Raw genomic sequence first — 14667 nt, 5'->3', positions numbered from 1 at the left:
TCAGAGATTGTTTAGAATGCTCATAATATCAAATGTGGTTTAATTTTTGCAGAGGGAAGATCTTGACTTTGGTGTCTGTGAAATTTAGCTTTAAAACTAGCTAAACAACCAGAGTCTCCAGGGACTTCAGTAGACTGCTTTCAAGATGTGGACATAAATAGAAATATAACTTTTCCTCCTACACTGTCCGGAAAAAAAAGACACTTGTGTCTGATTTTACCACCTTTGCTGCCCATACTCCCACCTCATTTCATGCAGATCCTTCTCTTAGCTGCTTCTTGCCTTCTCCCTAGCTCAGCTTGACTCATAGGCGTCAGCTAAGATTTGCTGGTGGATGTCTTCCTTTCACCCAGACTCAGATGTCCATCTGAGTAGAGTCTCGTCTGGTGACTCTATATGAGACCTTCCAACCTAGGAATAGTCTCAGTAGCAGAACTCAAGCTCGGCTTTCCAGAGGAAAGAACAGCTTAAAGTTTGAAGCTGGTGAGTTGGCCTCATCTGTGCTAAAATAGTTTTGCAGCAGCATAGGAACAGTTCACTGGTAGCTTGACAGTTGACAATGGAAACGTTTTGCGCTTCATAGTCAGCAGAATATTTGAGTTCAAAGGGGATTACTGGATGTCACAGGCCGCTACTGGCACTTATTAGACTGAACTGAGCAGTGGTGGGGAATCCTGAAGTGAAGTGGTGTGGGGGAGTGTGATCTAGGCAGTGTACACTACAGTTTCAATCAGGCACTGCTGTTCAGAAGTTCCAGCTTTTGCAGCTTTGCACCAAGATATATGAACATCACCCACAGTGCATCCATGCAAGCAATTGCTTCTAAGCTTGTTTACTTTTGCAAGTAACTTCTTTTTATTCTTGAAGCAGCCTGACACTTGCTGATTTACGTATAGCACACCTGCCATCTTATTCTGTTCTAACAGCATGCGACTGTGTAGTGCACCTGTTTCTTCACTAGCAATTCAAGCTCCCAACCCAATGATTGGCATGCATTGCCTGTGAAGATGCTGACCATGCAGACCTCATGTTGTCCTTGACCATGACTTCTACCTACTATGAGGTTGCAATCTGTTGTTAACAGTAGTATTCTGATCCTTTATAGTGCCAAGAAACTGTCAGACAGGAAAATCTGTGGGAGGAACTAGCACAAGGTGGGGAAGTTTCTGAGAACCTAATTTTCCCTGTAGTGAAAGCAAGCAGCTAGTACATTACTACAATAAGAAAAACACTTGTGTTTCTTATTTCTTGTCAAAGAATGTGTATTTCTCATTCCTTGCCGCCTTCTCCTTCCTGCTCCCTCTACAAAGATAAGGAAATAGTATTGCATAATATTATCTTTTGAAGTGTCATAAAGTAACTAAATATGTAATCATTGAAGATGCTTTAAGTTATTCCAGGTGGTCCAGAATTTTTCAGGAAAGGGCCTGCCGTGCAGTTTCTTTACCTTGGTAGAAAGTAGGGTGAGTAGCAGCAGAGATGGATTCAGCCCATACAGGCACATATTTGATTCTCTCCCACCCCAACTCTGTCCATTTTTAGGGACAGAAGCTTGTTTTAGATCCATTCCAGTTTTTCTGCTGGCTCTGTCCTATCACCACAAAACAGTATGATGCTGAATCATCCTGTAATATCAAAACTCAGTAATGAACTCTGCTTGCTTTCCACTGAGAGAAACTCCCTAAATACTACTTTTAAAAAAAGGGTCTTGGTGTATTTTACTTCCCCTTCTGATAGTATCAGACTGATACTAGTTGGCAAATGGCAGCGTGTGCGCTGGATTTATAAATAAGTTGCCCCTCATGGAAGCAGCTGCTGTTACTCTTATCTCCAGCCTAAAATGCCTGTGACACTCATGACCTGCGGAAGGCTACTTGGTACCCGAAAGCTTGTTTCCTTTCCACTTACACAGTTGGTTCAATAAAATATACCATCTTTGTGAAATCCTTGTTTCTTACATTTTTTTTCTGGGATCACAACACTATTTAAAATACCAGTGACACTCTTGAACCCTTGGGTATAATCCAGGTAAACACCAGGTCTTGATTTTTTGGTAAGTTTACCTGGAACTCTACCAAGTTGCTCTGTGTAAGTGAAGTAACTGAGAAATCAGCTGGATTCTCTCTGGCCATCAATTGACAGGAGAACACTTTCCTTTTGGCAGTTTATGCAAAATAATGGAAATGAAAATGGCTTCGTGAGGCTTCAACAACTTAGCCATTGCCTGGAGAACCTTATTATGCCTCTCCTGATTTTAGATCACTTCAGAACTTCACAAATTGAATTCCTTGATGTATTTTGTTTCCTCCTTCCCACAAGCTGGAGTGTTAGCCTTTATCAAGTACAGAATGTGCCTGTTGTGTCAAGATGCTCTTTTCCACATCAGTGGACCCATCCAGAAATTGTACATCTAGAAATTTTTGCCTTAAAAATTCTTACTTGCTTTGACTCCTAATTCTTTATACATCAGGCATACATTTTTAAAGATGTAGGGCTTTGAAGACTGTAAATATCTCAAATCTGTTCCAAAGCCTTCCTTTTTAGTTTTTAGCAGTGAGCTATTCCCTGCAGATCTGACTGAAAACACTACTTTCTATCTTCCTTATTGCTTTCTTCACCCTTCTTTTATATTTGTGTGTGATCTTTTATTAAAAAAATATTTTGAAATGGGGTTGTCTTTCATAGTTTCACATTAGGTTTATATTCTGGAAATCAGAAACCTTGTTTTCTGACTTAAAAGTGAAGATTTTTGATCATCTTTGTTTCCTGCAGCTTTGATTGCTAATTCTTGATTAATAGGAGTGCAGTTCAATATTTTGACTGACGCTGCAGCATTAGCAGTGAAATTGGGTATTGAGGGGACCTTCTCTTAAACTCTCTGCTTAATTTCAAGGCAGTGCTCCAATCACTGAGCAAGAAGAATACAGTAAGATCCTGAGTCTAAATTCACATATGGACCACAATTTTCATGGTCCTGCATGAAAATCTCCTCTTGCCCAAACACCTGTCATGTCGTATTTAAATTCTGTATCCCTGCGTTTTCCTAATAAAATAGAACCTACTGCCATCTTATCTGTCTTTCCAACGTTGATGCCTCTCAAACTGAAGGGAAAATAGGGAGAAGCAGCAACATAAAGGCATTTCTGACATAACCCTAAAGATGTATCAGCTGATCAACTAAAAGTTAAAATCCCAGAAATGGAGGAAGGTAATGTTAGTAGATAACTCGTTTAGTTTTGGTTCTTGTTTTTCTATGGAGTTATTGATTTCTGTTCCTGCCTTCATGAACTGTATTTTTAATTAAGGCAAGGAGAATTGAATGATCTTGTTCCTATCCATATTGCATTTTTGTCCTTTTTGCAGGTGCCAGCGGGGATCATGTTTATACTTACTGTTACACAGCAGAGAAAGAAGACTTTGGAGCAGAAGATGCAATGGTACTAGATACCTGGGTTTTTGACAATGTTAAGGTGAATAAAAATTTCTTTATTTCACATTATGTACGCATGAAAGGCAGCGGTGATGGTGTTTCTACTCAGAAGCTGAAGAAAACACTTTCCTCTACCTTTGTATTGAAGACCAAGAATTCATGTAATATGAGCCAGAATTTACATATATCCTTACTAACTGCCATCACTTGTCTGAAGTACTTGTCAATTGGACCCTAATAATGTTTTCACCTGCTATTCTTTTCTACAAGGCTTGCCTTGTGCTCCTTTAACAAAGTATTTTAACCTAGGTATGAATCCTGAAATAAGGCATGTTTAACAGCAGTGTGACCGTTTCTGAGAACTCTTACTGAAATGGCAACATATCTGCAGTCACCATACTTAACATACTTAATAATCAGATTTTATTCATGAAAGCATTGTGGTGTGGGGGAGCCAGCAATTTTTGTGTATAATTTGGGAAAGTCCTGCAAGATCTTCATTGTTGTTTTCTTGATGGCAAATTATGCGAGGCTTTATTCCAAGGAATGATGTGCAGGCATTTCACATTCATTGCGTTTAACAGCTTCTTTCACATAAGAAGTTTGCTTCCAAACTCAGTAAAAATGTTATTCCCCCCCAAAAAAAACTTCCACTCTCTCACTCTTTCTGGACATGTAATATAGTTATGCATCATGAGTGTGAGTATTACAGGGCAAACTTCATACCTTCAAGTATACTTGTATTTGTCAGTTCATGCTATGCTTGAACACCTGTTCAAGCCTACAGACATTTGGAGCTGCACTGGTCCCAGGAAAGAGATGAATTTAAATTCAATTCAAGACATGTAACTCAAGTATGTGCCAATGATAATGGTAGAGACATACCTTTAGTGATGTTACTTTACCAGAACAAATGGTTCATTATTATATGTATACTCTTGCTCTGGGGAAAAAACACTTCCTGCGACATTCCTGTCAATTTAACTTGCTGACAGCATGAAAGTTAGATATGCAATTAACTAGTGTAAAACATCCATTCCATTAATCAACCCTTCTGTTACAAACGAATGAGTGCTTCTAGGAAGGCAAGTGAGACTTGCTGAATGTGAGCTTCTTTTGTCAGTGTAGTTCAAATAAGTGCCTCTGCTGCATTGGGGAGAAAACACAGCTAATGAGGATTCAAACCTGAAATGTTGCTTTGAATTCTGTCAGCATCTTATGTAGTATCATTTTGAATTTATTGGGTAGGCCAAGAATGTCTCTTATTCTCTACCTGCCTTGGGACCTAGGCATAGTATTACTCCATGGTGCATACAGCAGCTTTCAAGACGCTGTAAGGCCACTCCTGCTTCTTTCACATCAGAAAGAGTATGGTAGGTTAGGGATGAGAGTAACTAAAAGTATACAGCCTTGATTTGTGTTGCAGTCCAATACATTCTGAGCATGCCGTTGTCTGACAAGGTAAATTATGATGCAGATATGTAGTCTGAGTACAAACACTGCTGTTGGTCTCCCTGACCTGATTTAACCTTGCTGTTGCTTTACTTTAATGGAAAGCATGATAGTTTTAAAATGACTGGTTGACTTAATTGTATGGGTGCAACTTTGTATGGATGCTCTTGAACTGATATAAAATTGACTTGTGTTTCAGATGAATTTGCACTTATAAAACTGTTTGCCTCCAAAAATTGCCATAACTAATGTTTAAATGGATGTTTGCCTGCACAAGGATTCATGCAGGTTTATCCAACTGTGTGAAAAAAACTGACTCAAGTTTGTGTATGGAGGTGGTCATCATGAGAGATGGTTCCTTATGCTCTCTGCCTCCTTGCACAAGCATGCAAAACCAGCTACAGTGACCCATATATAAAAGACATCAGTTAAGGTCACCTAGCACAAGGCATAATGATTACAAGTATAGTCTGCTCATAATATTTGTAATACCTTCACCTAGTACAATACAGGACAGTTAGGTTCAGTTCAGTCTCTTTAACTAACAACTATATACACACATAGGTGACTAGCTTAATTTACTTGTTTCTCATCTCGATTTTCCCCCTCCCCTCATCCCCCTTCTGTTCCTACCATATAATGTACTTCAGATACCTGAAGGGTCATATTGGAGAGGATGGAGATGGGCTTTTCTCTGTCTGTAGGGGACAGGGCTAGGAGAAATGGCCTTAAGCTGCAGCAGGAGAAATTTAGGTTTGAAATTAGAGGAACATTCCAACTGTGAGGGTTGCCAAACAGTGGAACAGAAGATGTGGAATCTCCGTCCTTTATAAATAGTTTTCAAGAGTAAGTTAGAGTAACAGATTCTGTCAACTAGATTTAGACAGACTACAAAAGTGGGCAGATGAGAATAAGATGGGGTTCAGCGTAGACAAATGCAGGGTGCTGCACCTTGGGAGAAGGAATCCACAGCATACATACAGGCTGGGGAGTTCCCTTCTTGAAAGCACAGAGGTGGAAAGGGATCTCAGAGTCATTATTGACTCCAAGATGAACGTGAGCCACCAATGCCAGACTGCAGCCAGCAAGGCCAGCCATACCTTGTCATACATCCAAAGGTGCATCTCAAGCCAGTCCAGAGAAGTGATACTCCCCCTCTATGCAACTTTGGTCAGGCTGCAGTTGGAGTACTGCATCCAGTACTGGGCACTGCACTTCAAAAGGGATGTGGCCAGCCTGGAGAGGGTTCAGAGGAAGGCCACCCGCTTGGTGAGAGGGCAGCAGGACAGGCCCTATGAGGAGAGACTGAAGGACCTAAACCTGTTCAGCCTCAGCAAGAGGAGGCTGAGGGGGGACCTGGTGGCTGCCTACAAGCTCATCAGTGGGGATCAACAGCAAATAGGCAGAGCTCTCTTCTCCCCAGCATTACCTGGGGTGACAAGGAACAATGGTCATAAGCTGATGGAGAATAGGTTTAGGTTGGAGATCAGAAGGCAATATTTTACAGTTAGGGTGGCCAAAATCTGGAACCAACTTCCCAGGGAAGTGATCCTCCCTCCTACCTTGGGCATATTCAAGAGGAGGTTGGATGATCACCTGTCTGGGGTCTTGTGAACCCAGCATTCATTCCTGCCTGTGGCAGGGGGTCAGGCTAGGTGATCTGTTCAGGTCCCTCCTGACCCTAGCTACTATGAAACACTTGGCTGGGATAGTTTAGTAAGGGATGATCCTGCCCTGTGCAGGGGACTGAACTTAGATGACTGTTTGAGGTCCCTACCAACCCAACTTTCCAATGATCCTATGAATTTTGGTTCCTCTTCCAAAGGTCATGCTATCATTACATCTCACATTTTCCACAGAGACTTGCATCTTGCAGAATCAAAACAGTTTCTGTCTAGCAAAAAAAACAAGCTTTGGTTGGTAATATCTTTTGTTGGATAAGCTTTTGGGCACAAAATGCCTTTCCTCAGGTGTGGAAAAGAAGCAGATACAGCCTAAGCTAAATACCAAGTAGAATAATTCCTTTATTCAACTCCATTATGTAAATGAAATGATCTCTTAAAGGAAAAGGACAGTAAACCTGTGGAGCATGGAGAAGTAGTTATGGATCAAATAAGAGTAGTTAAATAGATAAACCCTCTAATTGTGTAAAAGAATATGATAATTCCTAAAGGAAGAGGAATGTTATTTCCAGGGGAATACAGAGTCGGGGAAAGTTAATTGTTATGAGCTGTAATTCATTTTCCATGGGGTTCTTGGTTTATAGCAACAACATTCCTACTAATAGACTTTGTAAAAATTTTAAAACCTTAGCTGTTACTTTTTCCTCCCTTTACAAATATAGCACAGCATTACCTTTGGACAGTGCTAGGGCTGTACATGCACAGATTTTCAAATGAATTGCAGATTACAGAGTGAGATGTACATGGTAGAACAGCCTTGTGTTTAAGGCAGACTTTTTGACTAGGGCCAATGCTTTAAGTTTTGGGGATTCAAGCTATCAAAGAATCTGAGGTTCAAATTTCTCTTCCTCTATACATGAAACTAGTGGGGAAAAAGATGAGTTGACTTGCTGTAGTGCAGTCTGGAGGCTCCTAGTACTAGAAAATCTCAGGTGGATTCCTGTACTGTTAAGTCTAAGGTCAAATCTGCCTTTGACAAAAGAGTCTAGCTCAATCATCTGCAATAATGAGGCAAATATTAAAGGTGAAGTACAATGCTTTAAAGAATTTTTAAAGAACTTTTATAGCACCTAATCTAAAACCCAGTAATTGGCAGACTTAAGTAAAAAAAATTGTAAAATTTTTTTTAGAAGTTACTATTAACCTATGAATAACTGGGAATACTTTGTCCCTAGATTTAAAAATACACCAGCATTCCTGTTTGTGCATCCATTAATGCACAGGTCAAAATGCTTTCCCTTCTGTGTGTATGTGTACATGCAGCTTTAACTATGGTTTTATCATAAAGGCCTCTTTCTCAGATCAGGATTGTCTCTTGAAAGTAGAATTTCCATTTTTGTTGATTTCTAGAAGATATTTTCCTATGCAGTGGCCACGTCTACACAAGATGCTGCCTGTGCAGTACCATTGCGTGGCACGAAGCGTGACGCGACACTACTACTCAGTCAGCATCACCTAAAAGCTGTTCGGTGATGCTACTGTGCAGTAACTCTGGTTACTGTACAGTCATTTCATACTTGCATATACTGACTGCGCTGTAATAAGTGCATAGTCAGCATCTCGTGTAGACGCAGCCAGTGTAGACCTGTACCTTTTTTTTTTACTGGTGGTCAGATACAATTTTTAACACTTGTCCAGATTTGAATGACTCTTCTCTAGCTTTTTCCACATTATTGAATTGACTGTATCAATAGAATGATGACTAATGTGCAGAAAGAAAGTTGTTGGTAACTGTTATCTTCTGTTCTGTTGGTCAGTGTAGTTCTCCATGTAGCAGTGCCCTCTCAGGGGGTTGTCTGTGCTGCTTCATATGATCCCTTGGAGACTTGACTTAGAAAAATAATGACTGTAGGCTTAGTTCAGTGGCAAAGCTTCAGCCATATTTATTAAGTACAAAGCAGCACCTCACTAACACATTTGTTGAAGGATTGCACTTAGGGCTTTCTCAAATACACCTGGGGGTATGCGTACCCCTGGTTGACAACCCCTGCATTAAGTCAATCGACTCCCTCAGCTGCCTGAATGATAATGCCACTGTTGCTGCACTGTGGAGCAGGAATCAAACAGGATGCTTTTATCCCAGTCAGAAGATTAGCTTCCCTGCTTAATATACACATCGCAATTCTGTAGAGGGGGGAGGTGGGTGTTGTATTTGAGAAAATCCAGTAATCAACTTTATCAGTCAGCTCTGTCAAGGATCTGTAAAGCCTAACCTCACAGGCACCTTCCTGTCCGAGTGCCTGGTAGGTGTGAGGTCTTTGGTAAGGCCTTTGGTAAAGTCTGCTTTGGTCAGTGCTCTAGCAAAGCCTTAATATGAATTGTATACGCAGTAATCAATGCTTATATTAATCACTACTCTTGTGAAGCCTACAACTGTTAGGAAAACTGGTATTTCTTACTGTGTCTCTCTCCATCAGACTTTAACTATCAGATAAACTTTTGGTACAGTAAGTTTTAATTATGTGTAAGCAGATGGGACTTTTGAAATGGCATAGGAACTTATCCAGCTGGAGAGAACCATGGGGCTTTGCGTTCCTCTTTTAAGATGGCATTCAAGATGGTTAAACCTTGAAAAATATTTGTGTTTACAAATGATGCACTTTAACTGGCACGGAAACGTGGGTCCCTAGAACTTCCCTGGCTCCCATGCCTCGTTGTCAGGTCCCATGCTGGTTTGTGCTTCATGCGGAGGCACAGGTCAGCATGGATCCTGGCACAGGGTGGCACAAAGCGGCATGAGAGCTAGGTAATCCCCCAGCACCCCATGCAACCATGTAGGGGTCCACTCTGACCCATGGTTACATGTGAAGCATGAGTCAGTGTGGGGATGGGGAGTGGGAGTGGGGTAGTCCCTGACACTGTGCCAGGACCCGTGCTGACTTATGCTTCATACAGAGGCATGGGTAAATGTGGGTCCCTTCAGGGAGGCGCAGGGTGCTGGAGATTACCCAGCTTCTGCACTCCTGTCAGGACGCATGCTCATGTGCCCCTGCATGAGGCACAGGTCAGTCTGGGTCCCAGTGTGTAGGCCCAGGGTCCTGTGGGGACTGGCATGGAGCACCCAGAATTCCCTGAGTTTTGGGACCCAGGTGGTCTTTCCCTGCGTACAAAGATGTGACCCAGGTGTCTCTGTAAGTAGGGAAACCCTGGCAGGTGCCCTGGGGGCTTGAGGCACCAATCCTACCTGGGGTGTCCAGAGTGAGGCCCCTCAAGCCCTTGGAGCAGCTGCCCAGGTTGGTGGGAGAGTGCTCCAGGCTGCCCACGTTCTCTTGCTACAGACCAAATACCACAGGAAAGTAGCAACATTTATTAGTGCTTTGTTGCACCACTGAAGTGGCATGACAAAAAGTAGGAATTTCTAGATGCTCAGCATTTTTGCTACTATAACAATCATTATGGTAGCACATATGTGATGTCAGGTGATGTCTGTTTCTCTCCACAGAGAGCCAAGCCGGGGCAGCTCTGCACAGTGCTGCCTTCAGCTATATCAACATATTCTTAGCTATCAGTTTCTTGTATTCGTTTTCCATTTTAAATCAAGTAACAGTGGAAGGTTACAGGCAGAAGTCAGATTCGTAGGCAGTGTCTAACCATCACTGAGGAGAAAGAAGGAAAAGGTTGGCTGTAGCTGCCTGCAGGGACCAAAAAGCTTAACTTAGCTACTGCAAGATAGGAACAACTCTAAGACCCAGGAGTGATGATTTTACCAGAATGTTGTTATTAGCCTACTCTAAGGATAAAGTAAGGCTCCCCCCCTTTTCTGCCAAATTCTAAAGCGGTATTAATGTATTAATAAAAGCTGCATTTTAAAAGACATATATCTTTTTCTCCCCATTCCCATGGTGCTAAAAATAATCTTTTGATTTTTTTCCATATAGAACTTCTTCCATGCTGCCAGAAGTAATCAAACCATGTTTTCTAAAGTAAATGAGGAAAAAGTAATTCTCTTCCTTCATTTGTTAGGAATAGATACAAATGGACATGCTCATCGGCCAAACTCAAGGTACTTTTTCATATGCTAAATTAATCCTTATTTGTTTTTAACACGCATACCTTTTTGCCCTGATTCACATTTTTTTAAACAATATTTCTCATGGCATATCTGAGCTTTGCAGATTTTGAGGTTGTGTAAGGGTTTAGGTTGCCATGACAACTTACCTGATGAATTTCCTGGGGTTTTACCAGTTTAAAGCCTCAACGTCGAATTTTAGTAAAATGCATCTAGCTATAGTAGTTTGCCCATAGGTAATTTTAGCAGACCCCTTAATTCTAATTATCAAGAAGAGTAATAAATTTAACTATAGAAAAGTACTAGAATATTAGGAGTACTGTCTACCTGGTAATTTAAACCTGCAACTTATACATTCCCAAAGGGGTAAAGTTGAGAGTCTATCTTAATTACACAGCAAACAGGAAATTAAGGAATAACAAGGCCAAAATTGCAGCTTTTATTGTAGATGAGTGACAAATCTTTATTTTGGGCAGCTTAACAAAATTAAAATTTAAGAAACAAACTCATTACAGGTGCATTTTGAAACATCGTATGAAAATCTTTTCTCCACTTCACTCCCAAGTTTAGTTGTCCTGTATTTCCTTTACCACCACCTATTAGAGCAAACCTTAGAAGCATGACACGCGTCTGCTTTGGAGTTCTCTAAGACATTCAGTAGCCATCTCTATTACTTAAAACAGTGGTAGGCAACTTTTTGTCCTGAGCTTGCAACCACACCCCCTACTGTGGGGTTGCAAATCTCTTCCCTCTGCCTCCCCTTGCCCACTACCCTTTCATCCCTTCCCAAAGCTCAAGCTGTCTGCACTTACCCATGCTGCAGATACCCAACCCCTCTGCAGTGAGGATAAGCTCAAGCACAAGAGGGCAGTAGGAAGGGTTGCAGAAGAAGGTGCTGTGGAGGGGATGGGTGGCTTGGCACAGCTGTGCGCCTCTCAATTTCCCCCCATTTTGCCCTAGGTTGGGTCAGACCCAGCTTCTTTGTAAGCTAGATCTGGCCCTGGGCCTCAAGTTGCCAACCCCTGATTTAAAGATCTGCTTCATAACCGTAAGAAAATGCTTAGTAGGAAGACAGTTATTGATTTTTCCCCCTTCCATGAAAAATTATCTTACAGCCCTGTCTTGCCCTGCTACAAAGCAGTTTGGAACCCACAACATTTATGGTTCATGAAATTCTTAAGACAAGCTCTCCATCAAGGGAACCTTTTATTCATAGGTTAATAGTAACTTCTAAAAAATTTTACAATTTTTTTTACTTAAGTCTACCAATTGCTGGGTTTTAGATTAGGTGCTATAAAAGTTCTTTAAAAATTCTTTAAAGCATTGTACTTCACCTTTAATTTGCCTTATTATTGCAGATGATTGAGCTAGACTCTTTTGTCAAAGGCAGATTTGACCTTAGACTTAACAGTACAGGAATCCACTTGAGATTTTCTAGTACTAGGAGCCTCCAGACTGCACTACAGCAAGTCAACTCATCTTTTTCCCCACTAGTTTTGTGTATAGAGGAAGAGAAATTTGAACCTCAGATTCTTTGATAGCTTGAATCCCTATAACTTATAGCACTGGCCCTAGTCAAAAAGTCTGCCTTAAACACAAGGCTGTTTTACCATGTACATCTCACTGTGTAATCTGCAATTCAAAGGTCACTTTAACTCAAGTGGTATATTTTTCTCTATTGTTCACAGGGAATATAAAGATAATATCAGAAAAGTAGATGAAGGCATAAAAGAAATTGTATCTCTTCTTGAGGATTTTTATGGAAATGATGGGAAAACTGCCTTTATTGTAACTTCTGATCATGGAATGACAGATTGGGGTGAGAGTTGTTAAATCTGTACAGTCTGCTGTGGTTATTGGCTAACATCCGATTTTAATATATGACCAGGTTGTAAATACTATTCTTACTAAGGCTCTGCAGCCACCAGTCTGTGCTAATTGCTTGGTTTTATCTTCATGCAATGCGTGAATCACAATGCCTTTGTATACTCTCCCATAGCTAGGAAAGAAGCAAGGGGTTGCTGAGGACCTAATTAACCTTAACACCTGAAGTAGGCATTGGGTATCCAGGGAGAAGCAGAAGTTCAGCTCAGCAGCTGCCTGGGAGAGGCAGAGAACAGACTTTTCTCACTCCCTTTGTGAATGAGCTAGTTAGCTGGGGGTGGGGGATATTTAAATAGATATCTACCTTTTTCAAGGAGCTTAAAAACAGTTCAAAGTAGCTAATTAAAGACAGGTCAGGGGCCTAACTTAACCCCTACAAATGCTAGAACACAAGTCAAACCGTTAATTATCAGTGACTAGTTTTTCATAAGGGTTAAATTAGACCTTTACATAGTTTCCATGTGAAAAACTGTTAACGTCTTATCCTTTGATCAACTCAAATTTCCTACTTGATAGAGTAGTTGCTTGCCAGAATATTTTAACACATTACCAATTATGCAAAATCCAATTATGCAAAGGTATAAGATCATGTTACATATTTAAAAGCTTAGCTATATAGTCTTTTACAGATTGATAAAACTCTACTTTCTTCCCTATGGAAATTAATTTCCATATGATTATCATATCAAGACGAAAAAGTAGTATATTTTAACGCTGCTTTGGCAGTAGTTGTGTTCTAGCATAAGAGACATGAGCTTCACAGAGTTTGGTCTTTGATATTGATGAGTAGAGGTACAACAGTGGTGACCTAGATTTCAAAGGGAAAGAGCGGTGGACTTTTCGCTAAACAATCTTAACATATTCCAGAAATATCTGTATTGCAATTATCTGAAGAGGGATTCTAGTAAAATATGGAGCTAGATTCGGGCTGTCTGAAGTACAAAAAGTTTCCATAAACCTGGCTTTTGGAATCGCTGCCTTGCTTATTAAGTTAATTCTGCTTCTGGTTTGACACAATCTGTAGGATCTCATGGGGCTGGCCATCCCTCAGAGACTTTAACACCATTGATTGCTTGGGGAGCTGGATTGAATTATCCCCAGAGCGTCACATCTCAAGCCTTTGAGGATAATTTTTTGAAAGGTATGTAAATCATCAATTACCTTTAAAACCCACATCTTTCAAAGAGCACATATAAAGCAAAACATAATAAAAGGATAGTATGTAACCCTCACACTTTTCCAGGCTCACATACAGTAGAAAAGCTTGTAAGTTTAACAAGTGTAAAACTAGATTTACGTGCTTTGCATTCACAAGCACAAAAAATAAATGATTGGTAGTGTGTGTAGCTATAGTGGGAAGCTTTGCTATTGATTTCATTGTAGGGAGCCCAGTTCTCCACAGGCATGAGGTTTTCATGTCCTAGCTAAAACATGTTTCTTAGGATCTTTTGCAAAGGTTAAAAAATTCTGGAAAGAATCCTGAGCATCCTTCCCAGGTTTTAGACTCTTCCTGCCTCAGAAAATGGGCAGGGCAAGTCTGATGGGAGGACATGCTGCTGTAGTCTGTCTGATGGTTGGTAGCTTTTAGGGTACATTATGACCCACCGTAATGAAACCGCCAGAAATTACTTGGTCACGTGTGCACTCTGGCCATGGACAGATATTACATTTGTCATGCTGCAAACATTTTGTAGCATTACAAAATATGAAGGGACAGATATGCCCACCTCCTGTAGTGCTACAGAAATGATGGAAGCGTCCATATCATGTGTGGCCATTGCATTGTAGTGACATGGCGGGGGACATGTCTCTTGCTCCCTCAGCATCTCACAGTGCTCTGCTCTTTCCCCCCATGCTCCCTCTCACTATGGTTTTGGGGGGAGGGAGAGAGAGAGAGCAGGGTAGATAGTGACTGAGTGTAGTTCTGGGGAGTGCAGCTTGCCTGCTCCCCCAGGGACTGGGCTGTGAGCGAGCCTGGGACCAGACTAGGCCTATCCTGGTTGGGCTGTGGTTATAAGATGGTGTAGGACTGGGGCTGTGAGCAAGCTCATTCACTTCCCTGTCCTGGCTGGGCTGCAGCATTACTTACAATGCCTTAAGAAGGTTGGGCTATAGGAGGTATCACAATTTGTAATACAGACAGTCTTGTTGTTCTCAGTCCCAGGTATGTAGGGGATTTTTGTTTGTTTTAGGTCTCCAACTCCCCCTTT

The 14667-nt window shown here is 41.1% G+C and overlaps 1 protein-coding gene across 8 annotated transcripts in view; it reads left to right on the top strand.

Annotated features, from left to right (window-relative positions):
* Positions 1 to 14667, top strand: part of PIGN (phosphatidylinositol glycan anchor biosynthesis class N) — a 170573-nt gene that overhangs the window by 43635 nt on the left and 112271 nt on the right. For all 8 annotated transcript variants that reach the window (XR_009460852.1, XM_059724379.1, XM_006258414.4 and 5 more), the window contains exons 5-8: positions 3364 to 3470; positions 10443 to 10567; positions 12262 to 12392; positions 13482 to 13598. Coding sequence is in view for 7 of the 8 variants with exons in the window: in XM_059724379.1 (XP_059580362.1) it covers positions 3364 to 3470; positions 10443 to 10567; positions 12262 to 12392; positions 13482 to 13598 (480 nt within the window). In the remaining variant the exon portion in view is untranslated. The remainder of the gene's footprint in view (positions 1 to 3363; positions 3471 to 10442; positions 10568 to 12261; positions 12393 to 13481; positions 13599 to 14667) is intronic.

Source organism: Alligator mississippiensis, chromosome 3 (assembly GCF_030867095.1).
Source record: "Alligator mississippiensis isolate rAllMis1 chromosome 3, rAllMis1, whole genome shotgun sequence".
NCBI classification, from domain to species: Eukaryota; Metazoa; Chordata; order Crocodylia; family Alligatoridae; genus Alligator; species Alligator mississippiensis.
Note: the sequence above shows the minus strand (reverse complement) of the source record. Positions and strands in the feature narration are given on the sequence as shown.